At 42.8% G+C, this 26,647-nt stretch overlaps 1 protein-coding gene across 3 annotated transcripts; it reads right to left on the bottom strand.

The window, feature by feature from the left end:
- Positions 1-218: 218 nt before the first annotated feature.
- On the bottom strand, positions 219-26,592 carry GEMIN5 (gem nuclear organelle associated protein 5). 3 transcript variants are annotated; one of them, XM_053377100.1, is made up of 28 exons: positions 26,280-26,592; positions 25,366-25,520; positions 25,008-25,189; positions 23,167-23,318; positions 22,894-23,004; positions 22,123-22,255; positions 21,576-21,738; positions 20,537-20,749; positions 20,111-20,196; positions 19,436-19,518; positions 18,599-18,735; positions 14,709-14,782; positions 14,223-14,404; positions 12,963-13,102; positions 12,106-12,277; positions 11,548-11,775; positions 10,892-10,999; positions 10,380-10,508; positions 9,836-9,931; positions 9,296-9,433; positions 8,209-8,356; positions 7,327-7,446; positions 5,927-6,137; positions 4,751-5,008; positions 3,552-3,714; positions 1,972-2,485; positions 1,329-1,425; positions 219-627 (listed from the first exon to the last, which is right to left on the bottom strand). In XM_053377100.1, exons 1-28 carry the CDS (start codon positions 26,575-26,577, stop codon positions 424-426), a joined length of 4,695 nt encoding a protein of 1,564 aa, XP_053233075.1. In that variant the 5' UTR covers positions 26,578-26,592; the 3' UTR covers positions 219-423. The 3 variants fall into 3 exon arrangements, with proteins under 3 accessions (XP_053233075.1, XP_053233074.1, XP_053233076.1); XM_053377099.1 differs by having other exon boundaries at positions 22,894-23,007; XM_053377101.1 differs by having other exon boundaries at positions 22,894-23,007; positions 25,366-25,542; positions 26,280-26,357.
- Positions 26,593-26,647: the final 55 nt, after the last annotated feature.

Consider the following 26,647-nt stretch of genomic DNA (forward strand, 5'->3'; position numbering starts at 1 on the left):
TTAGCACCATCCATGCATGTTTTTTTTCTTTATTCCCCATCCTACTTTTGGTGTAAGATACCTTCACAAGGTTGCAATGATGAGCGGTCAACTGTGCTTTGTATCATCCATACTAGCATTTTTTAAAGGTGCCCTTGCAGGTCCCTTCGTGCAGTAGGCAGCATCCATCCTCAAATCTTTGCAAAATTTGCTTATGAAAGCAGTGATGAAAAAATAAATTTCATTTTTAGAACATATACTATTTAATGGTCAATTGTCGTGCACAGAAAGTTCATGGAAACTATGTACGTTAGAGAATGTACATTAGAGAATCCTTCCACAGAGTATTTCCTCAAAATAAAAAAATAAGTTGACAGCACTACAAAAAAAATGGGTACTTCTGGTAGGTTGGGTTTTCTTTCTGCACATTATTTCATAAAGCTCTCACGGACCGGCATGACTATGTAGAAGTATCTTGTTCATCCATTCTAGAATGAGACATATTTCGTCCTTACAAATGTGAGTTCCTTTGTATTTTCTAAGTAGTTCTAATGACTTCTCCTGTAATTCTGGAACTACTTCATGGTGCTGGACACTCATGTGAAGCACAACAAGACAGCACTCAAGTACGTCGGGGAAGGGAGAAACCTGGAAAAAAGAATTTTTTTTACACACTGGAAAATCCTATGTATAACTCCAAGCTGAGGTGATATATCTTACCACATTTCCCAGCTGCATTATACGATCAATATAACAACTGCCAGATTTAGTGCTATTCCAAAGAGCACAATATTTTAAAGCTACACTGTGCTGCTGCAGTAAGCAGCTTTTCAGCTGCATGGGTATCTTCAGTGATGACTGCTGCATATTTCAGGTGAACATAGCTTGCTCATAGGTTATCACACATGTATATTCTGGGGTCACATATTTTAGAATTCAGTCACTTTTCCAACTTGAAGCTGTACAAGTCAGCTGTTTGCCAACCAGTCATTGACATCATTGAAAGGGTAGCTTGAAATGAGTGCTATGCAGATTTTTAAACCACTCTGATCTTGTAAAAACCAGGATTTTGCCCTCCAGCTGTTGCTGGACTACAACTCCCATTCTCCCTGGTGAAATTGAATCTTAACATCTGTAGGGCCACAGGTTAGCCACCTACTGCTACAACAAAACAAGCATCTTCAAACATATCTTCAAGGAGACCCAAATCTCTTGATTTCCTTCTGTCAAGTTATAACAATAATAATTTATTATTTATACCCCGCCCATCTGGCTGGGTTTCCTACAAGTTGTGCTGTTAAGTAAAGCAGGGAAACAAGGATTTTGCTCCATGTTAAAGTCAGACTTACCTTTATACTATCCGGGAACTCTGCCAGTTTCTGATTTGCTTCTGTTAGTTGTTTTGTCAAATCTAGCAGAGAAACTGGTTCATCCACTTGTTCCTTACTATAAAGAAGTTTTAAGAGATCACATTTTCAAAAATACAAAAAAGTTAAATATTCCCAACCTGCCACTCACTTTAACTTAGAAATTAAAGTGTGATTGTAAGGCTTGATAACTTTCTGTCATTAAACATTATGAAACTGACTTCCGTATAATAAATACCACTATAGAAGCAATGCAGCAACTTGTCTGAAGCAAAAAAATCAGATCATTTTTTTGTGAAGTGTGTCAAAGGTTTCTCTCAGGGTTAGTGTATCAAATATTCACAGCCAAGGTCTCCCTGAAAAGCTCACACTGAGTGGAGAGACTATTAACACCTTTCCCATGTGTCATACCCAACTAAATCAATGCAAACATGGAACAACTTCTGCAAGTACAACAGAACTTCTCTCATCTAGTAATCCCAACCACACCATTAGAAGGTCTGAGGGTTTGCTTGGTTTTTTTTACAACTATCACACAACATAAATTTATGAATTGGGGCCTAGTTCAATGGGATTCCACAGCCAGCTTTGAGCACTACCATCATCACTAAAATGTACCACTTACGTCTGACTCTGGCTTGCTGGGGATTCCGCTAAATCTTGGCTGTTGGTGGCACTTTGGTGGAGGTTGTTTTTCTGATGTTGGTTGATCATGTCTGCCAAAGTCTGCTGAATTCTAGAGATCTCTCTCTTTGTACTTTGGATTGCAGCATATTCTTCTGAAAGGAGAACTCTGCAGCCCCTCAGTTTTGCTTGTCTTTCCACTAATAGGCTTGAGCTGGCTACTGAATCAGTTTCTGAGTGTGTGCAATTGTTTTGCCCGCTTGAAAGCGGATCTTCAACTTCAGTTTCTTCAGGCAATGAGACTCTTTCGCTGTTACTCTGGCCAGGAGTGGACAGCTCAAAAGTGCAAGCCTCAGAGGTCAGCCCTGGTTGTTCCACGACACGCAAATCCACAGGTTCCGGGTTCCACCAGAGATCGTATAGTTGCCCATAAGCTACAAATGCCTCCAGGCTTTTGCAGGCTGCCATACTTTGCAAATCTGTGCTGTCCAGCTTCTCTCTTAGATGAGCACAACCTGTCAAAACATAATATATGCACAGTTGGAAAGGAACATGCGTTCACTTACCATACCTTCTAGGCTGGCACAGTGAGGAAGGCAGCCATGTGATGGGCTGCTTGCCCTGATTCACTCAGGAGGGACTACATGACTGGTGATTTAATGTAGCACTTCCTCCTCCTAGATACCCTCCCAGTTTTTCATCTGTGACAAAGCTCCAACTTAGTAGTATCCAAAAGAAGTAGAACACAGAAGACATCCCTGTCACTAAGCAGAGGCCAGTTCCCTTTTGACTGGTGGAAATGAAATACAAGAAGTGTCATTGGAAGTGGCCTTGTAGATGCCTCACTATGCCAGCCTAATCAGGGTCAGATACAGAGTGGAATGTTAGTTATTTTTTAAAACAATGCCTTGGTTTACACAACAGAACTTCTCCAGAACACCGCACTGATTATCTGCATACTGTATAGAACAAGGAGGACGTAAGCAGTCCTCTCCCTTTCAACAGTTCAGTACAACTGCTTAATTCTCTGCTAAGCTTATGGATTGTGGTGTACCAGGGCAAAAAGTCATGGGTTGTATCCAACTAAATCATTATGTGAGCATGATGAAAATTTCCTTCCCTCTCCTCCTCCATGTGCCCTCACAGGGGAAGTTCCGATGCCCCAACAGTAGGTGTTCTGTGTATGCAATGATTGAGATGGATACAAACTCATGGTCCTAGCTTCTGATGCAACACAGCTATCCCTTTTCCTGGTTTACTTATCAACGTGCATCAAAGCTGGAGGAACATGGTTGCATGCAGAGTACGGTTTCTTAACCCAAGAACCTTGGCGTCCCATTACATGCAAATGCAGCCTCTGCTCAATATTGCTTAAGTGACAAATTGAACTATGCCCTTTTAACGAATAAAAGGGAAGCCAGAGGTGCCAATGACGGGATCCAAGAAAGCAAAATTCTTATAGGAAAGTTACCAGAATACCATCCTTGGATAGGAACTTTGTAAGTTGGGGGGCTCGAAGTCTTGATCTGTTCCAATGGATTTATATAAAAACTGACCTAAATGTGGGATGAGTTTTTATACCTGTAGGAAGGAGGAGGTTGCAGATTTCTTGCATAAGTCTGAAGTTTCCAGCATCGTAGCTACGGGTCACAGCTGCAAGAGTGGCTTTCACTGTCTCCTCCCAGGAAGCTGTCTGATGGCTCAGAATTGCCAGTGTGAGATCATGGGAAATATGGAACAAAACCTAGTGAGAGAGGGGGGTGGGGTGGGAGGGACCGTGAAAACACAAAAGGTTTCTGAAGATCCGACATGGGGAACTTCTGGCCTATGGGCCAAATCAGGCCCACCAGAGGTCTTAATCTGGTTTCCGCAAGTTGGTTCCTCCCCCTGAGTGATAGCCATCTGCCCCAGACCCAGTGTCATGTGATGTCATGTGTGAAACAGGCTCCAAAAGAACAACAAGGAGCCTTAACATATGCCCCCAGTTGCTCCTTAGCAAGTGAAGTTTGCATTTGGTGGCAATCTGGGAGCTCCAGAGTGTGGACTTTGACACTTTGGTTGACCGTGGGTCAGTCAATGTGGACCAAAAAAAGGTAGCCACCCCTGCTGTAGAAAGTGGCTTGATGCTTTTAGCTGTGGTGATCACAGGGGCTGTTTTTAAAAGCACCATTTTTACCAAAAAAAATACGGTTTTGAAGCAGGAAATGAAGCCCTATCTGTCTAGCTGTCACTCTACCCCATGAACTTCTATCACGTAAGCCTGTCCACAGTAGACAGTATGTGAAGGTTTGCACCATTAATTTAAGGGGCTGGCAACCAAAGAACCAGCCTGGTATTCAGCAACATCCATGCCTGCCTACTCAGAAGCAAGTCCCACTTAATTCAACAGGATGCTGAATGCCCAGTGGGACATCTAGTCCTTGGGAGATGAGAGTCTCTTCACTCGGCTCACTCCTTCAAGACGCCCCTGCCTAGCAAACAATGCCAAATGATGGAAAACATGCAAGTCAAGAAAACTGATGCAAGCTCTCTCTCAAAGCACACAATGCATACACCATGAAGCATAAAGTCGTCCTACCAGTACTTTTCCTAAATACAGCAGGAACAAAATGGATTGATTGAAATGGGGATTTACAGAACTAACTTCTTGACCCATTTTGCAAAGCATGGCTAAGAACTATGATTAATCCTGCACTGTATTCATGCCAGTGAGATCACCTTTCCTCAACCTTCTCTCCAATTCAGAGAGACCATACAGGCAGAGCCCACACACAAATTACCTGCCTAGGATGACTATGGCTAGTAGCGGGAGGATACTCAATAGTTCTCAGCTGTTCAAGCAGGTTCTTGGACTGCTCAGCAGTATCGACACCAAATATGCTCTGCCACACATCGGCCACCATTTCTGTGAAAGAGCATTCTTGCTTCACTGTCCAGCTGTGGTAGCAAGGTAGGGATGGGCTTCGGTTTTCCACCAGATTCTTTTCAGTAAGGCACTTTTGGAGCAATTCGTTGACGCAGAACACCAGCCTTTGTCCCTATAGATTAAAACCATAGTCAGGAGGAACAAGGCACCCAGGGACCGATTCATTTAAACAGCAACCCAGAATGTTTAAAAGCAACCCAGAATGTTTCTCATAAAACTTGATGCAATGTATTCAATGGAGTTATATGGCTGAAAGGTAGATGTCATATCACAAATACAAATGTCTCTTGGGAGAGTTAGGAATATTTAGGAAACTTAAATAATGAAGGTATTTCCTATTAGCAGAATTTTCCTATGGCAGGAACTGAAATTCTGATTTTACAACAGTAAGGAAAAAATAAGACCACTCTATTGAAAGAAGAGTACTCCTTAGTAAGTATGTATTTGGACTGTAGCTTAAGGATTTCTGTTTGGCTCTAGTTGTATATATACACGTACAACAACTAAGCAGACCTGCATGAAGTATAAATGTCTAAACTAAAAAACACTTCAGAGGCAAGTGTCAATAGTTGTGAAAACAGTGTTTCTACTTGAAACAAGAAGTAGATTACCATGTTGAATGGTTGACTGTATTGTATAACTTGTTGTCACATTTGAGATACTTCATCTCATAAGTTGTGCTATTGATAACTTTTCCATGAAAAAGCAGGCTTTAACTCTATTTGTAGTCATGGATTCTGTTTTCAAGCAATTAAGATGGTAAATTTTAATAAGTTTTTTGAATTACAAAGAGATATACTATTTAAACCAATTATTTTAAATGACACAATATACATTAAAAAGAGCACTTTTAAAATTCAGATTTTTTGAAAAAGAAATCACTTTTTCACATTTACCCTGAGTAGGAATGATCACTTGGGCTTGCAAAGCTAACCAGTATCTCCCTCTGAACAAATATGCACAGGACTGAACAGGTGATACAACTCCAGTCATCCATGGTGCAACAGTAAAAGGAGTAACACACACTGACCAACAAACTCTCATGCTGCTGGAGGACATCTTGTGCCCCAACCCAATTCTTGGAAGACATAAGTTCTTGGGCGCATTTGAAGGAGAACATTGTTGACAGATCTTTCTCTCCAGCTATCAGAGCCAGCTCAGCAGCAGCTTTAAGGGAGGTGGTATCAGCCTTTTTAGCCAGCACTTTGGCTGCATCATAGGGAGAGGCAGCTCCCAGGTAACTGAAAGGGAACCATAAACAAAAGAAACTCTTATTTCACCAGCAGACACTTTGTTTCAAGACAACGTAACCACCCAAGTCAAAAGAGACTACGAGGCTCTGGGCAAAACGACCTTGACAGATTAGAGAACTGGGCAAAAACAAACAAGATGAATTTTAACAGGGAGAAATGCAAAGTATTGCACTTGGGCAAAAAAAATGAGAGGCACAAATACAAGATGGGTGACACCTGGCTTGAGAGCAGTACATGTGAAAAGGATCTAGGAGTCTTGGTTGACCACAAACTTGACATGAGCCAACAGTGTGACGCGGCAGCTAAAAAAGCCAATGCAATTCTGGGCTGCATCAATAGGAGTATAGCATCTAGATCAAGGGAAGTAATAGTGCCACTGTATTCTGCTCTGGTCAGACCTCACCTGGAGTACTGTGTCCAGTTCTGGGCACCACAGTTCAAGAAGGACACTGACAAACTGGAACGTGTCCAGAGGAGGGCAACCAAAATGGTCAAAGGCCTGGAAACGATGCCTTATGAGGAACGGCTAAGGGAGCTGGGCATGTTTAGCCTGGAGAAGAGGAGGTTAAGGGGTGATATGATAGCCATGTTCAAATATATAAAAGGATGTCACATAGAGGAGGGAGAAAGGTTGTTTTCTGCTGCTCCAGAGAAGCGGACACGGAGCAATGGATCCAAACTACAAGAAAGAAGATTCCACCTAAACATTAGGAAGAACTTCCTGACAGTAAGAGCTGTTCGACAGTGGAATTTGCTGCCAAGGAGTGTGGTGGAGTCTCCTTCTTTGGAGGTCTTTAAGCAGAGGCTTGACAACCATATGTCTGATGCTCTGATGGTGTTTCCTGCTTGGCAGGGGGTTGGACTCAATGGCCCTTGTGGTCTCTTCCAACTCTATGATTCTATGAAGTGATTCAATATTCACCATGGCCATTACTGCACATCACATTGAGAATGGCAAAGATCAGGTTGAAGTGAACAGCACTGAGCTGGCTGTCACATTCCCAAATCTGTGGATCACAGTTCTACAGTACTCTGCACCAATTAAATGATTGTGCCCTCCATCATCTCATGTTGGAAGGAAGGCACTCCAAAACAACCAAACTATTTAGGAGATCCTGGCTCTTAGGTTCAAAAGTGCTCTCATTTAAAGTAAGAAAAGTGTTGCTTGCACCAATACCATTTGGCTGCCATGGAATAATGGCCATCCTTCTCCAGCACTGCTGCCCAGCTGGTGTACAAATCCTTTAGAACGGGATCTTCAGGACGCAACCTAGCCTTGGCAACTGCAGTGGCTTCCCTGGAGGAAATGAGAAAACCATTTAGATACACCACACTAATGCACAGGAAAAACGAGCATGCTTCTGTTTACTTCAAAAGGAAGTTGATCCTAACAATGATCATGAATTGATTCTACTTCATTCAGATGCCAAGGCATTCACTAAACCAGCAAGTCTAACTTGAATGACTTGTAGCACTGTTGCATTATCTGTGAACATTACAGGCTCACATACACATGCACAGCAGTAGAGAAATCACACGATTGCTCAAAAGCTGGCAAGTCTTTCATGTATGTGTGAATTACTGTCACTGGAAGGATTTTATCTGCATAGTAACAGGCATATATGACCTATCTATGACCATTCACCTGCAATGGTTCATGTACAAGCGAGTAATCACTTGATCTTTTGGGGCTTGAACACATGTGTGAATTGGGCCAGGTTCTTTACCAGGTGGGATAGAATACAGTGTTATTTAAAATGAGAAATGTAACTACATCAGCTCCTATACCAGCTCTAACACAACCGTTTATTACACCCTTGCGCTAAACTTGATATCCATCTTTGCCCACTGCAACTTAAAAAGCTGCCAGCTATGGATTTATCTGGCAATACATTTTCCTTCGTTACATATCCAGAAATGCAACTGAAGGAATGGATCTGAGTGTTCACTATTCCTAGGACTTTTAATAACTAGGTTTTAATGTATTTTAGTTTTTAAGCGGCCGGGGGGGGGGGATGTTCTACATTGTAACCCATCAAAACAACAGGAGTATAGTAACCTGAAAAGGTTGTGTGATTTCAGCAGCTCCACAGCCTCATACACTTTATGAATGGAGAGGAGATGGGACGCGGCTTTAACGTACTGCTCTTGAAAAGAGAGCTGCTTTGCGAAGGCTTCTACAGTCCATGCCCAGGTCTGATAGCCAGCTGAAACAGTGACAGAAAAATTATAATACAACAATGAAGTGAACACATACAAGAAAGGACTTCCTACAAGAGCGGAAAAACATTCTTGTCTTGTAGTGTAAAGATAACGCAGGATTCTTGCTTTCTGGGAAATGATATATAATGAAATGAAAAAGGTATTTAAATATACCTTCCTGAAGAAACCAGAGGCCTTTCTCCTGGGCATGGTCGGCCAATTGGTGTCAAAGAAGGATAGAACTTTCTTTATGTATGCTACAACAGCAGCAAGAATACTCATCGCAAAGTACTGGAAGACACAGGATTTACCCACTCTGGAAGAATGGCAGATGAAAATGATAGATTATATGGGACTGGCAGAAATGACTGGCAGAATCCGAGACCAGGGAGAAGAGTCAGCGGAAGAAGATTGGAAGAAATTTAAGGACTATCTACAGAAACACTGTAAAATTAATGAATGTTAGAATGATGTCGGATAGAAATTAAGTGGTTTCTGGCTGTAATGCTTTAAGAGAATATGAAAAAAAGGTTTAGAAGCAGGTTAAAATTTATCGATAAGGATTTGCTGAATTAACAATTTGAATTGGAATACAAAAAAAGGAGGTACGAGGAGGTCTGGGAAACAAGTTAATGGAAAATAAGTAATGGAAATTTTGTGTGTTTTTAATCATTCTTATTTTTTGTATTTGTGCTATTTTTTCTTTTTTTCTATTTTTTTTTCTTATTGTATTAATATTGAAAACTTTAATAAACATCTTATATAAAAAAAAGACAACGCAGGATTCTTAACTGTGGGGGAGGAAACCACTTTAGAATTATTCTGTTCTCCTGAGTCCAGCCACTAAGCCCTCAGAGTTGCCTGATTTTGCTGTGTCTGGATTAAGCCTGCTTGGTAGCCAAGTAGCAGGTGCTTCTTTCGGGGTGAGGGATATCAAAACATACCCATTGGCGAAATGGCCACCAGCTGGTCTGTCAGCTCTCCCCTTTCTGCAGCGGACTGAAGAGCACTTTTCAGATCTCCTTTCCACAGCATGAGCTGCTGAAATAATTCCGGGTGTCCATTCTCCAAGTGGCTTTTTCCTGAGGGAAACCAAACGTGTTCCCTGGTTAGCGTCACAGAAGGAGAACGGAAAAATGCGTACAGCAAAACAACGATAAAATAGTCAAGTCACCGCTGGAACACAACTGGCTTTCTACTATGAGCTCTTCAGTTTAATGGTGAAATTTTGAGACCATGCTGCCACCTCAGCCCCTTAAACACCCACCCTACCCACACCACCCTTATTTTCTGTAGTTGGAATGAATATTAGGCAATTTGTCATACAAGAGAATTTAGAGGAGCCACTTATTTCGAGGTTAAAGCTTGATGGATTCACTAGGTACTAAACAGCCACACAAATATCTAGATATCCCACCATGTTTTTCACCCCCCCACCCAAAAAAAGAAGGTGGGAAAACCTGAGTTAGGATTCAAGGACTAACCTTCTGCTTCTATCATTCTGTACAGGGCAGGTCTGTCTGTGAATAGCCCCAAATGGATAGGATCCTTTGAACAAGAGGATATATCTTCATTCTGAGCTATAAGAAAGAAAACAAAAGACGATCACCTTCTGTTTCACATATATGTTTATGTTCCTCATGACAGGGTAAAATATTTTGAGTAGTTTTACAATTCTCGATTACTTATAAAGCACTATTAATATACGAAGAACTCAGTGAAGTTTGTGGCCTAAAACCATAATTACTTTAAGAACGCCTCCCCCCCCAAGAATAGATTCCAGGTGACCACTCAGATTGAGGTTCTCCCATACATACATTCTTCTTATGTTCAGTTTGATGTCCTTTTGTTCGCAAGTAGATTTTCTGCTTAATCTCTGGAATGGCAATTTACTGTTTCATATGTATTCATCTATTAAAGACACCCTGGCCTACTTTGCATATTTTCAACCCGTGTTATTTAACAGTACACACATTTCAGCTGAGCACAGTCAAGCGTAGCCATCGTTACTGAATTTGCTGCCCATACCTTTGGAGTGCAAGAAAGCTGCTAGTCTCATACAGTCCTGGTGCAGGTCTTCTTTTGACCTATGGTCCATAGATGTGCTGAGAGGTAGGATGGAGCGAGGCTTTTTCCTCTTCATAGAAGAATCTGTTCCTGAGAAGAGAGTTGCCATAATATTGTTCTAGGCTACAAGTGGGAATCTCTAGCCACAGGCTTCAAGAAATTCATTTCCAAAACACACTGGACAGGATTTATGGGCACAGCATGCTGACATATTCACTGAATGGGAATAGCTAACCTCAGGTTTGCCTACCATAAAGTATCATCATTTGAGAGCTAAAGTAGCCTTCCCCAACCTGGTGCTTGCCAGGTATTTTGGACTCCTATAAGCCCCAAGCAGCATGGCTGACGGTCAGGTGCGCTAAACCACAATTAGTAATACAAGCAAATGTATTTCCTTTTTAAAGCAAAGAAGGCTTAACAAGTCCCCATCCTATGTAGCCTCCCTAGATTTCTCCTACAGAATACATACCTACCTGGTTTAAACTGATCCTTCCTCACAAGCGGGGTCTTGTGGATCACATGTGGTTTTGGAATATCGGTCACACAGGCAAGCGGTGAACACACTGGAGAATCCTTATGAACTACAGTGAATAACAAAACTACATTTGCATAACGTCTAGCATAAAAATGGCCAATTTTATACATGCTATGGAAACAGAAACTCGAAAAAATAAATAAAAGCTGGGCAAAATAGAACTGATGTTCACATGCTTCTTATTTCCTATGAAATATTTCATGGCCTCTGGCTTTCAATGCTGGTTGAAAAACAGGTAAAGTGTAAGAGAGCTGAGAAGTGTAGGCCAACTTCCAGTTCAGTTTAGTTTACCTCAAAGATAACACAGTCTGATTTCAGAGCTACAGAAACTAAGAGCGCAGAGATCCTACTTGTGCCAGATGTCAAGGGTTCGTCCTACTTTGTTTTCGGTATTCAAATTTCAAATAAAATGAATAAAGATGACAGCCATTCTCATAACCACTTAAAAGTTAATCTCCGCTCTTTGAACTGGTATTAAAATGATTATATCCACAGTTTCATTTGCAGACCAGAGAGGGACCTTCTGTTCTTTAAACAAGATCTGGGGAATCTTTGGACAGATGGTGTAAGAAAACGTACAAACGAAGTAGATACCTTCCATGGAAATCCTTTCTACTGTTTCCTGCTCCTGTTGCTCCTTTTCTCCCTCTTGGTCTGACAGGCCATTCTCCTCTAAGAAAGACTCTTTCGCGTTCTCGCCACCATTCACCCAGTCACTTACATCCGGTATTGAAGGCACCTTTCCCAAGGGCTTCTTCTTCTTCTTGGCTTTTGGTTTGAGTTGAGTGTTTCTCTTTTTCTCCAATTCAATGTTCTTCTTACCTACAAAATAACAGGAATGTCCTGAAAATAAAAGCTGTGTGCGTTCAAAATGCGCTTGGGAGAATAGTCACACACCCTCACTCAAGGAGGGTGCACCAGACGAATTGCACTGATGAGCTGTGCTCACCATCATTCTCTGGAGCTCTGTCTATGCTGCCAGGTGAGCTCTCATCTTCATCACACTTCATGAGGCCTCAATTCCTGCTGACTGAGGAACACTCACTAGGGCTACGTTTGAGAAACACTGAACTAAATGCAGAAGCAAATGCATCTACTTCCCCTCACCCCCTTCCTAGGCCCCTGGTGGCAACACATCAGCAATCTACTGACCTTGGGGAGGGCGGCTGTGCTCTTGCTTTGTAGCTACCCATTTATGAACACAGAAGTCATCTGCTCCAGTATAAATGGAGTCCGCTTCCACAGGTGACCACTGCACACAAAGCAGCCGGCCCCGGTGTCCCCTGTAGTTGTGCAAAGGCTCTTCCTTCAGAACATTCCAAACCTGTAAAAATAACCTCTCATTAAGAAAAGCAGTCAAAACTTTTCCTGTTTGCAGTAAGAAGGCTAATGCAACTGGGTCACCTCAGAGGAGGGGCATCCGAGTCTCCAGACCCCACTTTGGAGTACAGCAAGCAGCCCTTCCAACAGAGTCTGTAGGCAAAGGTTGCCTACTATATGTATACGCATTCTCTTCACCCACATCCCATTTTTCTTAATGTGGCATTTTTTGCTCATGGCGCATTTGTACAAGGTCAGTTTCCTCTCTCTCTGTGTGTACACCCCCCCCACCCAAAGTACACTTCCTGTATTCTATACACACACACACACCCACCAAAGTACACTTAGGAAGAAACTTATGTTGTTTTTTCTTATTACTTATGTTTTGCAAGAAAGACAAAATACAAGAATGCACAAAGTGCTGACTTCACCTACAAAATATCCTAAAGCAGGACCCTTTCATGGCAGCTGCCTCCATTTATTTACACACGTGCCTCCTTAACACCTAACAAAGCACATACATATTGCGTACTCTGTACAAAATGTAGCAAAAGAAGCCACTATTCAAGATACAACTCTCCCTGATTAAAAAGAAGAGCAAAATAGGCATCCCTAAATCCCTTATCTGTTTAATTAGCGGCGGCAGAGGGGAGAACTGTACAAAAATCACAACCCTTTCACAATCATACCTGGGCAGTGCCATCATAGCAAGCAGATACGAGCCGCCCGTCATGATGTGGGCTCCAAGACAAGCTAGTAATCTTAGCTGTGTGCCCCGCCAAAGTACGGAAGGGTTCAGTTATTGTCACAGGTCTCTCTGGGGAGTTTTCTAAAGACAAAATACATGGTGTTGGAAGCAGCCGGACAAATGTTCCTAAACACATATCAAGAGAATAAAAATTGCTTCAAAAGGTGCCAATGTTATTTGGTCAGAGACCCTCGGCAGTGCAAGCACAAGGGAACAGTAGCCCATGTCCACACTCTAGAAATCTTCTGTCACAATGGCAAATGCCGTACACACCAATGTGCTGTTAAGTAATGTGTTCCCAAGGATAGTTTTCTTGCACAGTTCTCTCAAGACAGCAACAATATTAATGCTTGAATTTCTGAAGTTTGACTTCAGTGGATTTAACACAACAATACTGGGGGGGAAATGCAACCATCACAACGTAAGGGAAGCAAAGCGTACTGTCAAAGCCAGGCATAGGCAAACTCGGCCCTCCAGATGTTTTGGGACTACAAGTTCCAGCATCCCTAGCTAACAGGACCAGTGGTCAGGGATGATGGGAGTTGTAGTCTCAAAACATCTGGAGGGCCAAGTTTGCCTATGCCTGGTCAAAGCTAATGGTGACTCAATAACAATATACTCCTTGAATCCTATTTGCTCAGCAAATTTGAATCTACCAAGATTCATGGTTTCATCTGAACAGGTATTACCAGACCAGGATCATCATTTTGGTTGGGCATAACCTAATTTCTGTCAAATCTAGGATCTCTGACTGCGCAATCAGCTCCTGAACATGCTAGTTCTGTGTTACTGTCATCATTTCAGTTCTCCGTTACCCCATTAGTTCCAGTGGCCCCCCAAACCCAAGACAACATGCTAATATTAAGGCTAATTTTATCATATAGTTTACAGTTTTTTCAGAAATCTCCCATGAATGCCAAACTTCACTGAGAAAATAGTTTTACAGGAACACAGGTGTTTTCTGTACCACACAAAAAACGAGGCTGCTGTTATCTCTTGACACGTCCATAAAAGCAGATCTGTGCAATGATGCACATACACACAGAGCATCGCTCAAAAAAACGGAGAAGGAAGAACCTTTTAGTGTTTGAAGCCACGAAGGAGCCAACATGCCCAGGAAGAGGAGAAATAGCAGCACCGCCAGTTTGCTGTCTGAACAGAGTGACTGATGGCAGGTTCTAAAAGCATGAGCAAGAGTTACCTATGACACCCTTGATATTGTGTACATAAATGACAGCATTGTTTGAGCCAGAAGCTATCATGTAACTCAGTTCTGGCTGTGCCCCATGATCGTGATGCCAGCGAATAGCATTGATGAGCTTGTGGTGCTGCTGGATGGTGCACAAGAGTTTCAAGTCAGGAGCCCGAAGTATTTCAATAGAACTGCAATATTAAAAATAAAGGAGGGGGAGAAAGGAAGAGATGATCAATTAACAAGTTGAATAATGTGGCAAACAAAAACGTTTGCCACCTGCCTTCCCAAAACAATATATGCAACTCCTTAGGCTAGCAAAAAAATAAATAAAAATTAAACAGCTTAGTACGTCCAAGTAAGCCACTTCTATTTTTGTCATGTTTAAAATCAAGTTAGATTTGGAAGGTTGTTAAGTACACCCTGTGCTGACCTTAAACCCACAATGCCTACTGCATATATAAAGTTAGCATGAACTTAAATGTTAGTACATACCCATCTTCATTACCAATAGCCAAGATGCTGCCATCTGGTTTCCAGCTGATCTCTGTGTGTGCTGGTAGTTTGTGCTAAAATAAAATAGACAAAGAAGTAGAGAGCTACCTCAATAGTCCCGACACTCTTTTTATATAACCAGCAAAAAATAAAATACATGAGAACTGATTATTATTATTATTAGAATTCATATACTGTCCTATATGCAGAAGTCTCAGGGCGGTTCAAATAATAAAAGCAATGTATGAAACCACAAAATACACAATCAAAATGAAAACAATAACCCCCCCCAAACAAAAACCACACCCCACATCTTGAAAGGGCATAGGATGTCAATCAAATCAACCAAAGGTCTGGTTAAAAAGGAACATTTTTGCCTGGCATCTAAAGGTGGATAATGAAGGCACCAGGTGAACTTCCCTGGGGACAGCATTCCACAGACGGGGAGCCACTGCAGAGAAGGCCCGTTCTCGTGTTGCCACCCTCCTGACATCTCAAGGAGGAGGCACACGAAGAAGTGGCCTCAGAAGATGATCTCAGGGACCAGGTAAGTTCATATGGAAAGAGGCGGTCCGTGAGGTACTGCGGCCCTGAGCCATTTAAGGCTTAATTGGTCAAAGCCAGCACTTTGAATTGGGCCTGGAAACTAATTGGTAGCCAGTGCAATCAGACCAGGATCGGCGTAATATGCTCAAACCATCTGGCTCTGGTGAGCAACCTGGCGCTGAATTCTGCACTAGCTGAAGTTTCCAAACTGTCTTCAGAGGCAGCCCTACGTATAACACATTGCAGTAATCTAACCTTGAAGTTACCAGAGCATAGACAACAGTAGTTAGGCTATCCCTGTCCTAACAGCTGGGCCACCAACCAAAGCTGATGGAAGGCACTCCGGGCCACTAAGACCACCTGAGCCTTGAGCGACACCAAAGAATCCAGGAGGACCCCCAAACTACGAACCTGCTCCTTCAGAGGAAGTGTAACCCCAACAAGAGCAGGTGATCTCCCACCTATCTGGTCTAGAGAACCACCCACTAACAGTGCCTCAGCTTTATCTGGATTGAGTATCAGTTTGTTGGCTCTCATCCAGTCCATTACTGAGGCAAGACACTAGGTCCAGCACTTCCACTGCCTCACCTGCAGATGTAAAGGAGAAATAGAGCCGAGTGTCATCAGCATACTGCTGACAACGTACTCTAAACCTCCAGATAACCCCACCCAGCGGTTTCATGCAGATTTAAACAATGTAGGGGATAGGATTGAGCCCTGAAGAATCCCACATTGGAGGTTCCACGGGGCTGAAAAGCATTCCCCAAGCAACACCCGCTGGAAACGACCATCCAAGTAGTAATGGAACCACCACAAAGCGGTGCCACCCACTCCTAGTTTGGACAGTCGCTCCAGAAGGATACCATGGGTCAATGGTATTGAAAGCTGCAAAGAGGTTGAGGAGAACAGGGACATGTTTCCCTTGTCTCTCTCTCTCGACAGAGGTCATTATACAGGGCGACCAAAGCAGTTTCTGTGCCGAAACCAGGCCTAAACCCCGACTGAAATGGATCCAGAAAATCAGTTTCTTCCAAAATTGCCTGGGTTAAGAGCGGGGGCACAAAGGAGATGGGAATCCATGAAATTCCTGCACCAATTTTCACAAGTGAACAATTTCAGTCAGCCAACATGGCCTGGCACAAGATACACCAGCGGGGGAAAGCCATTTGTGGCCATATGACTACCGCCTCCCTACAATCTCCTGAAACCATTTGATTACGTTTTTCCATTTGTAGTTGGATTTCCAAGCCACACATCTTGCCGCAGATGTGTGAAACCTATAAAGCAACTGCAACTTCTCCCTGAATGTAGAATGCTATGACAAAAGTAAACAGGAAAATTCAGGAGACACACCATTGTCCGACAAGCCAAAAGGGGGGAACTCAAAACCTCTGTTCTACCCCTGTTCTCTGGCCTCTCATTCCTTGCTTATTTCCTTAATTCGGCAGAACGGCGTTAACGACATTTGCTCACGCCAAGAAGGAGGCACACGCTATAGCTTTGAAACTAAATTATGAGTGCTTATAGACTATGAAAAGCTTCAGGCCAGCCCCAGCCAACACATGGCTGGCCCAGAAGCCAAAGTCATGTCAATTGTTCATCCAGGCTTTCCTGTGCAAATAGGTTACAGAAGAGTAAGAACAATGGATGGCAGCCTCACCACAAGAGACGATGCAATGCCCCAACATGCAGAAAGAGAACCCCAACAAGAGACAGATGTGCTGAGGTTTGGGGAGGTCTTTAAAACATCTGCTCAAGTTCATAATTGAAGGTTTGGAATTTCAAGTGTGCTAAATCTACAACAGATTTGCAATTGTGGGATGGATGGAAATCAGAGTAGCAGCCAGCAGCTTAAGAACTGGAAGTGTGAAATTCAGCCCCTTCGCCAGCAACCTCTTACTTTGCTCTTGCAGTAATCCTCTCAGGGTTACTGTCATAGCGCTGTAGTGACAGCTGATGGCATTCTGCTCTCATTCACTCATCTGTCTATTTGTACATAGCTTTCTTCCACAAGATTGTGCCCCAAATGGTCCACAATGTATCAAATAAATGGCAAAAACATTTTTTTTTAAAAAAACCCTATATATAGTGAAAAACAACACCTCAAAGTTTTGTTTATCAGTCATACATCTTATTTGTATGCTGGTTTTCCACACACACAAAAACCATGCTCAAAGTGGCTTACAACAAAACAACTGATCCATGCAATGCTATATAAAATACAAATAAACTAATAATAAATTGAATAGCTGAAAGCTGGAAAGGAAAGAGAAAAACAACACAAAAAGAGCCTGCTGGATCAGTCCAGTAGCCCATCTAGTCCAGCATCTTCTTCTCACAGTGACCAACCAGATGCCTATGGGAAGCCTGCAAACAGGACCTGAGCTTAACAGGGCTCTCCTCTCCAGCAGTTTCCCAGCTACTGGTATTCAGAGACATACTGCCTCAGAGACATACATAGTCATCAAGGGCAGCAGCCATCAATAGCCATGAATTTGTTTAATTCTCTTTTAAAGTCATCCAAGTTCATGGTCATCACTAGCTCTTGTGAGAATAAATTCCATAGCTTAAAATTTAGAATAAAGCCTGACCAAAAAAAAAAGTAGTACAGAAGACCAAAAAGATGTCTTCCAGAAAGTGTCCCTACAATTAACCTAGACAGTTTTGACTTCAATTGTGGCTGCCTTCCTCCCAGCACCTCTTCTTTGATTTCATTCTTCATTGCTCAACAAGGAAGGAAAAGATGGTTCTCTTTCCTCAGAGCCCCATTCACACTCATGGCGATGACACTGTGTGCACACTCTCTCCTCCATCAAACTCCCATTCCAGATTCCTAGCAGTCCTTTGATCCTTTTACTCCCTTTCCTTCCCACTGCCTTCCTCCAATAGTACACAATTCCCATTCCCCCTCATGCCTACGCTATTTCCCTGCTGTTCTAATTTAATCATGGTTTCACTTTTCTTCAGTTCCATGTTTCAAACCCCAATCCTTTTCCTAGGTCTTTGCTTTTCAGATCACATTGTTCCACCTCCTGAACTTGAGCGTACTAGGTCTTCAGAGGCCCTGCCATTCCCTTGTCCTTCCTTCAGCCTCTTTGCCTCTGGACTCCCTCAGCTTCCCAACCCCCTGGAGGCTCTTCCTGGCCCACAGTTTTAATTCCAGCTGAACTGACAACTCTCTTTTCCTTCAGAAACTGTACTGCAAATTGTTCGGTTCCCTGAGTAGCAGCACACCTAACTCAGCCCATCAGTATCAAAGGCTGCACTGCCATGAGCACAACACAGAACAGATGGAGAAGACTTAACAGGTGAATTTCACCTATGGCCCGTAAATTCTTACTCACTTTGACTGAATTAGTTTCTCTGATTAGTTTGTTGATGTCATGGGCTTCATCACCAAGTTTCCAAGGATTGTGCTGAAAGACAATCCCCTCTCCTGCACAACTATACAAAGTTGCTGAAGGTCTGTCACCATCCCCTCCTGCAAGAGAGAAACAAAGAAATTAAACCTGTTAGTCTTTTTAAAAGCAGACACCTTGAATACAACTGGCAGAAAGAAGTGTGCTAACCAGCTTAGCAAAACATATCGGACGGGATTCAACTAACTAAATCCTGCTAGCAAAACCCCATGCAATGATTTACATTAATGCAACAGGGCTCTTCTCCCCATGACAACAAAATCACTGAAGAATTAAGCCAGATGCACTACTGCCCCACCCTTAAACGTCAATTGTTTTTCTTTGCACACAGTAATGTTGGAGAATGCAGGGACAGGCATACAGTACATAGAATGTATCAGAAGTAATAAAACAAGGGACTCAAGGGTCATCTAGTCCAACCCCACCATGCAGGAATCTCAGCTAAAACATCCACGACAGATGGCCATCCAACCTTTGCTTAAAAACCTCCAAGGAGGGAGAGTCCACCGCCTCTCGTCGGAGTCTGTTCCACTGTCTAACAGTTCTTCCTGTCAAAAAGTCTGTCGCCCCCGGATGCTTAGTCGTAATCTCCTTTCTTGTAACTTGAATCCATTGCCTCAAGTCCTACCCTCCAGAGCAGGAGGAAATAAGTATTGTACTATGCTTTGATTCTTAACACTGGAGACTATAGACACCCCACTGTCTGCTAGTTAGCTTCTTAAAGGCTATTTCAGCGATCCTAGACGGATTCCCCAGACTCACCAAAGGACAACGGAAGGACGGGAGGTCCCCAGGCTAACGTGTACACTGTTTTCTTGTGGAAGGTGCTGGAGATCTGTGGGGGCCTAAAGGAGAATTTGGGTGTCATATTTACCGAGCATGCATTATCTAGTGTAAAATGCAAAGCATAATTGAAAAAGATTGCAAACAGAAATCAAAGTGTGAAAATGGCTAAGCAAGTTAGGAAGCAAAAGTTAGAACGGCAGAACTTTTCAAGATACTTTTGCATTCTTCCACGGCAAATTTTAGGAGACTGTTGGTGCTCTATTTTGCATACGCAATTTTTTATGCCGAGTCTCAATTCAGAGAATAGTAAATCACTGTGAGCTTTCCAATGTCAGTTTTGCTCAGATTTTAACCTTATGAATGACTTTAAATGAAGTAAATCAGCTTAACAAAAAAGGTTTACATTTTATATTCAAAACAAATTCAAAGCTTTATTTAGAAAATTATGTTTACTGGAATATCTGTAAATATTTTCGGCATGACATTTCAGGAGTACACAGTTCCTTTTATTGCATTAGAATGTGAATTCTATCATATCCACCTTCTATAATCTCCTTAAAAAATACTCCCCCCACCTTTGTAACATTTCCTCCATTTTTTTTTTTTTAGTTTAGTTATAATCTGTCCAACAAAAGCCAAGTCATTTCTTACTTGTTGGAGTAGGTGTCATAGATGCCGACTTTCCCATCATCTGTTCCAAAAGCTAAACAGCCTTCTTTCTTTGGGTGCCAGGCCAACTGCAAACAGAAAGAGCCACAAGGCTTTCAACATTTTGTGGATGTCTGGGATTCATTTCTATCCATACAAGGTGCTGCTTTCCACATTCGTCAGGTTATCAAAAGGCGAAAATTTTAATTGGAAAGCCAATCATTTTAAATCAGATTTGCCATTTTAGAAAATGTATTTATTTTTACTATTACAAATCTGCCAGGTATTGGACTCTGCTACTCTAGGTGCTTCCATACATTCCTGGTACAGCAAGCATTAGTCGTACCCCAATTAGGTTGCTACCAATATCAATCTCGGAATCAGAAGAACTTTTTTAAAAAACAGAGAAGCATCAAAGCACACACTTACAGCTGTGACCTTGGATTTAATGCCCTGCCAAAAGGTTTTCACATCATAGTGATTGTTGATAGACGTGGTGTTCCACACCCGAAGCATGCCATCCCCAACTCCTACAGCAAGGCAGCCTGTATCCACGGGGGAAACGGCCAAACAGTACACAAAACCCCCAAGAGAAGGCAACGTCCAGCAGCAATTTAAAGTTGCCAGGTCCCAGCACTTCACCTAAAGAGAGAGATTGGGGGGGGGGAGTTAAAGGTTTTTGGGGGGAATTAACAAAACATTTCTCCAGAAGCATGCCGTTTACAAAAGGGGAGCATCTGATAAACTTAAAAGATTACAGGACTTTCAATCACTTTTCGCTTCTATAAAATTGACATTATAAAGGAAATTAATTCTCAGAAGACGGAAAACAATCTCCAAAACCACAGGTAACACAAAAGACAGATAGCTGTTTGCACCGATAGCTGAGCTATTAACAACTGAAGGCTGAAGAAGGCAAAGACCAGAGCAAATCATGGGAGGTCCAGAGACAATGATAATGAGACAATAAAGCTGGAAAGTGAGTCAAGGTGAATTATGGAACAGTTAACCCTCAAATGCCCTTGACAGACACCATATTAATTCATTCAGCACCCTCCCCTTCCGGAGTTATTTGCAATACATGGATACAGTGGTACCTCGGGTTACATAAGCTTCAGGTTACAGACTCTGCTAACCCAGAAATAGTACCTCTGGTTAAGAACTTTGCTTCAGGATGAGAACAGAAATCGTGCGGCAGCGGCGGCACAGCAACAGCGGGAGGCCCCATTAGCTAAAGTGGTGCTTCAGGTTAAGAACAGTTTCAGGTTAAGAACGGACCTCCAGAATGAATTAAGCACATAACCAGAGGTACCACTGTAATTATTTTGGAGAGATGTTGTGTGCTTTTACATAATGCTAGAATAGGTGCAAGCTAGGAGCAGATTCATGGCTACTGACAGCAACTTAGCAGGGTAACCCACCAAAACAATAAAACTCTGGAGTATTTTAAAAGACTTGTGGTTCTTACATCCCTGTCCATTGATATGGAGAGAAGTAACTGCCTAGCCTCTACTTCCAAGGAACACAAATTGAACGCTATTCTGGAGTGGTTTTGTCCTTCGGATGAAGCTCCCAGAAGTTCCCATTTCCGCTTCCCATGTTGAGTCAAATCCCACTGCAGCAGCTCACCTCTGTGAAGAAAATAATATCTCTGTGAAAAAAATAAGTGTATCTGAAGAAGTGTGCATGCACACGAAAGCTCATACCAAGAACTAACTTAGTTGGTCTTTAAGGTGCTACTGGAAGGAAAAAATTTTTTTGTTAAGAAAATAATAGCAAGACATGCAAAAAAAACCTAGGCATGGTAATGGTAATATACATGAAATCCTTCCATTAAGAATGGGAAAGACTGCATCATACCAAGTTTCACACATCACATTCTATATATGACTCAGGCTGCCGAGAAAGGAGGAAGTCTCCAGAAATGGGGAGGCTACAGAATGCCAAGGAATTATTCCCAAATTCCATGCTTGCATTGAGTTTTCTATTACTGTTGCATTGCATTTAGTACTCACCCAAAGCAGCTGGATAAGATGTGTGTGGGCTGACTTGGGGGCCAATGTAGTGTTAACCAGAGGCGTTCTTTCACAGGTGTTTCAACACCTCCACCTCTTCTTTTCAAAAAAGGCAATTTCAGAGTCATTACCACTGCAGAAACAGAAGGAATGGTTACAGCATGCTTACCCACAAGTGCTGCCAAGCTCCACTGATATCAGGACAAGGGAGAGAATAGCTCAAAACAACTATCTTCCAAAATGAAAAGCTGACTCCTCACATGTATTTGATGTGCACTTATGAATAACCAGGAACTTTATGAAATGTTCTTGCCTCAGTTCTTAGAATCCAATCTAACTCCTGGCCCTTGTTTATCTGGAGTACAAGGCACCAAAACTTAGGACTGGCTAGGCCAGACTTTGTAGGTTTCAATTTCTTGCACACTTAGAAGGAAGAAAATCCATAGAATGCTTATTTCTGACTGAACATGCAAAGGATTGCATTTTCAATTTAAGAGTCTCCTTCACTTCAACCAAGGAACTGCTCTGTCTTCATGTTTCACTCAGTCTTGGATGACAACAGTGCCAGAAATTACATGGCATCAGAAGAGGTTTTGTCATACTTGCTTAGGGAAGCAAAACATTGAATGTCAGGGGTGCTAAATGCAGTTACAACATGTCAGTACTATGCTGTGAACTGTCAAAATGGTGATGCACAAAGCAAGCAAACTGAGAAACACGCACAAAGCATGCCTTGCCAAAGAAAAACAAATCAAATTTTTATACACTTACCTCTGCTTCTGGTGCAACTCCACACACGGATAGTCTGATCTTTGCTTCCTGATGCCAAGTAATAGCCTTTTGTTACAGCTGCCTCTTCCGTCACACCTCCAACAGCAGTGTCTTCTTCCAAGAGTACCATGAAATCAAGTTAAACAGTACTACTTTATTCTTGAATGAAAGATCTTCTACATAGTCTTCAGGCACCCTTAGAGCACCCAATACATACAGGGTGATGATCACAAGAACAAACACTATCCCTTTGCCCCATGTACAGGAACATACCTTGGAAGTCATCTTGTCGACCACATATACCTTCCTCCCCAAGCTCAGGGCACCAAGCCAGAGAGTGTATTTCATCATCATGGCCTCTCAGTCGATGAACAACCTCTCCCTTTCTGCTGATGTCGATCACAACCACTATTCCATCTTTATAGCTTAATAGAAAGGGCATACATTAGGGGAGGGATGCCTGAATTCTCAAGCTATCGATAATGCTTTACCGAGTTAGGTCAGCACAAGATGCAACCCATAAATATTTTGTGCAGTCTACTGTCCCTCCTCCACACACACATTCCTCCTCTCCCATTATACAAGGAAAGAAAGAGCAACATATGTCTAGAACAGGGGTGGGGAACTGGATACAGCCAGTGGAATGTATACTTGATTTCCCCGCTGTTCATGGACAAAATACTGCCAACCACCCAACATAATAATGATGCCAGGCAACTGACAGTTGTCAACATTCAAAGGAGATCACTGTAACCAGCAAGTGCCTTCAAAGGGGCTTGATGTACCCAAAGATCAGCTGGTCAGCCATTACCCTTCGAAGTCCACTCAGAGGATACAGACACTTTGTTGGTGGTGACCTCTTTAGCCTGGCAAAGGGGCACCACCACCCAATCCAAACCTCCTCCCACAGACTGGTGCAAAGACTTTGGAACCATTGGTTCCCAATAAGGGAGGATGCAAATATAAAAATTTATAGAACATGAAGAACAGCTCATGAACACTTCATGAAGAACTACAAACACAATTCATGAATGTTTACAGTACTTGCAACTTAAGTCCCATTGTGACTAACTGGATTTGCTACAAAGTGAAGTGTGAATGGGGTTGCTACCTTAAGTTTCCCTGGTCTGTCAGAATGCTAAAATCAACCATTAATTTAACAAAATTTATATACTGCTTGCCTGCAGTAAAAACTCCAAGTGGTTTACAAGAAAATTACTTTGAGTTATTTGGAGCAATGCTTACTACCCTGGCCCAGAAGAGGATGCTTGCCTTATGATGGAGTGAACACTCTATAAGTGTTATGTGACACAAAATCTGAACAAACCCTGGCATAATACAGATGACCACTTGCAAAATGGTATAGTTTTCTGCCATGTTTTTGCTTTTCATCTATGTTGAGGAAAATGAGGTGAGAACTGTACCACCCTGTAGTTACCACTTAGTAAACTGGCAGGATGTATTAACTCTGAAAAGTTTCACTGTAGTTTACAGAATCCAAAAGCAGGTGCAAAATATATAAGTATATCTAGAATGTGACATGTGAAAATTATTTTCTCTCAAATCGTTTTTTCTTTCTCTACCAATGCCCCCCCATGTGTTATTTGTTGTTGTTGTTGTTTAGTCGTGTCCGACTCTTCGTGACCCCATGGACCAGAGCACGCCAGGCACTCCTGTCTTCCACTGCCTCCCACAGTTTGGTCAGGCTCATGTTTGTAGCTTCGAGAAAGTTGGACAGTGTTCTCGAAGCTACAAACACATGTGTTATAGGCATCTTCAAAAAGCAAAAGTCATTGCAAAAAAAGGCAACCACAGACTATTCATGAATTAGGGAATCCCAAGAACAGAGTTGAGTCCTTAAGTTCAGGCACTGATGATCAAACTACCGTAGTTTCATCTACGTTCCCCTGGTGAAAACTGAGTGAAACATGTAATCACTCAAGTCAGTGAGAATTTCATTTATTCTGTATTCCTCTTTCTGCAGGGCCAAGTAAATAATCTAACAGCAGAATTCTGTATGTCTACTAAGAAGTAAGTGCCTATGAGTTGCTCCCGGATAAAATAATGAGATTTTTGACTATAGTAAATCATGTATGCAGCCTTAGTATACTTACCCAATGGCCACCAAATTCTCATGGTGCAGAGAACAGGTGAGACAGAATATAGTTCTGGGCTCTGGGAAGAACTGCTGGCTGTCATTTCGATTATGCCAGTAGCAAATTACTATTCCCTTCTCATCACCAGACACAACCAAGTCTTTCATTTTCGGTGACCAGTGCACTGCAGAAATTGTATTCTTGGGGACGGGGGAGAGAATTGAGAAAGAAGATTAACATGGATGCTTTTGGGAAAGCTATTGTATATTGTATATACACTGTTCTGTAGAGTAGACATCAGCAGCAGTTTCCCTGGAGAATGTCGCCTGATTCTCCATTTGTCAAATGACAGTGGCACTGCAGTCAACTGCTTTACCTGATGCAACGTATGTTCAGTCATGACAGTCAATGTCTGCGTATCCCAGATTTTCACGGTTCCATCATCAGAGCTGCTGGCGCAGAAGCTGTTCTGACCAGGATAGGAACAAAACGAGAAACCCGAAACTCTTTCGGTGTGGCCGACTAGCTCCCCTGTGATGAGAAAACATTATGGCTGTAAAATAAAGCAACGTTTGGTTTCAAGCATTTTGGGGGGGAAACAAAGCTTATTATTAACACAGGCCTATCGTCTACACACTTTTAGCATAACTTCCAAATTATGTTTAAAGCTGCACTCTCTCTTCTCTCTTAATTTTTATTTAAAAATTATTTGTGAAAAGTTACAACCTATCTCCTGCTAAGGGAGGCACAATTATGCAATTGCTCTAGTATGGTTATTCTTAATCTTTTGGTTTCGGACTCCTAGAGAGTTCATGGACCGCAACTTAAAAACCCTTGCTCTAGTAGCTATTCAATGAGTCTTCTCATACAGTGCGTCTTACCCTTCCCCACATCGGTTTGACTAATTCTATATTCCATTCACTGTTAATCTCATTCTCGAATTGCCCTCCCCCCTTTAAAAATCAAATTGCCCCCTTCCCCCAGCTGGGAACCACGCTTTAGAGTTTCAGGCAGGATCTTTCCCCCAGGGGCTGAACCAGAGACCTTCCACACTTACAAAGGAAGGCGCATGCGGTCCTAAGTGTGCTTAGGGCTGCTGCACTGTAGAGAGACACCCGCTGGCGAGGGATCCCAAGTATCTGGTATACTGCCTCTGGACAAGGAGGCTCTACTTCAGCCGCTCCCCCAGAATTGAAAGCCCGCCCTGAGAACTCGGGCACGGAAGGAAAAGCCCGAAGTTTGAAGGGAGCCCCGCGCAGGATGCAGGCAGCGGAGGTGCCGGCTCCGTACCGTGGAAGGAGGGCGCGGAGGGGCGGATCTCCAGGAGGCACACGCTGTTGCGAGCCGCGAAGCCGAAGAGGCGCCCGTCCTGGGAGGTGTCGCTGCAGCGGCTGCAGTACCAGTTGGGCGAGGCCGTCAGCACCCGCTCGGGTGCCCCGGGGCGCCACGCCGCCGCCATCCTGTCTCCTTCTTCCCGGGCGGCTTCCCCCTCACGTTTTCTTTTTCGCTGCTCACAGCGGCCGTCGCCCCGCGCCGCCGCAAAGCGCCGCCCAGCTGCAGCTCCTTCCTCGCGTGTGCCGCAAAGCATTTCGCGCCGAGCTACGGCGGCTGTTTGAGGACATTCCGGAGGGGAGGGATTGGAGAAGCGCCCTTCTCTG

Source organism: Podarcis raffonei, chromosome 2, assembly GCF_027172205.1.
Source record: "Podarcis raffonei isolate rPodRaf1 chromosome 2, rPodRaf1.pri, whole genome shotgun sequence".
NCBI classification, from domain to species: Eukaryota; Metazoa; Chordata; class Lepidosauria; order Squamata; family Lacertidae; genus Podarcis; species Podarcis raffonei.

Coding starts and splice junctions, on each gene's coding strand:
- GEMIN5 (XM_053377099.1), bottom strand. CDS start 26,577: ATGCTTTGCGGCACACGCGAGGAAGGAGCTGCAGCTGGGCGGCGCTTT. Junction 13,103..14,222: donor CAATATCAAGGGTGTCATAG/GTAACTCTTGCT, acceptor TTTTGTCTTTAG/AAAACTCCCCAGAGAGACCT. Junction 11,000..11,547: donor AGAAAGGATTTCCATGGAAG/GTATCTACTTCG, acceptor TATTCACTGTAG/TTCATAAGGATTCTCCAGTG.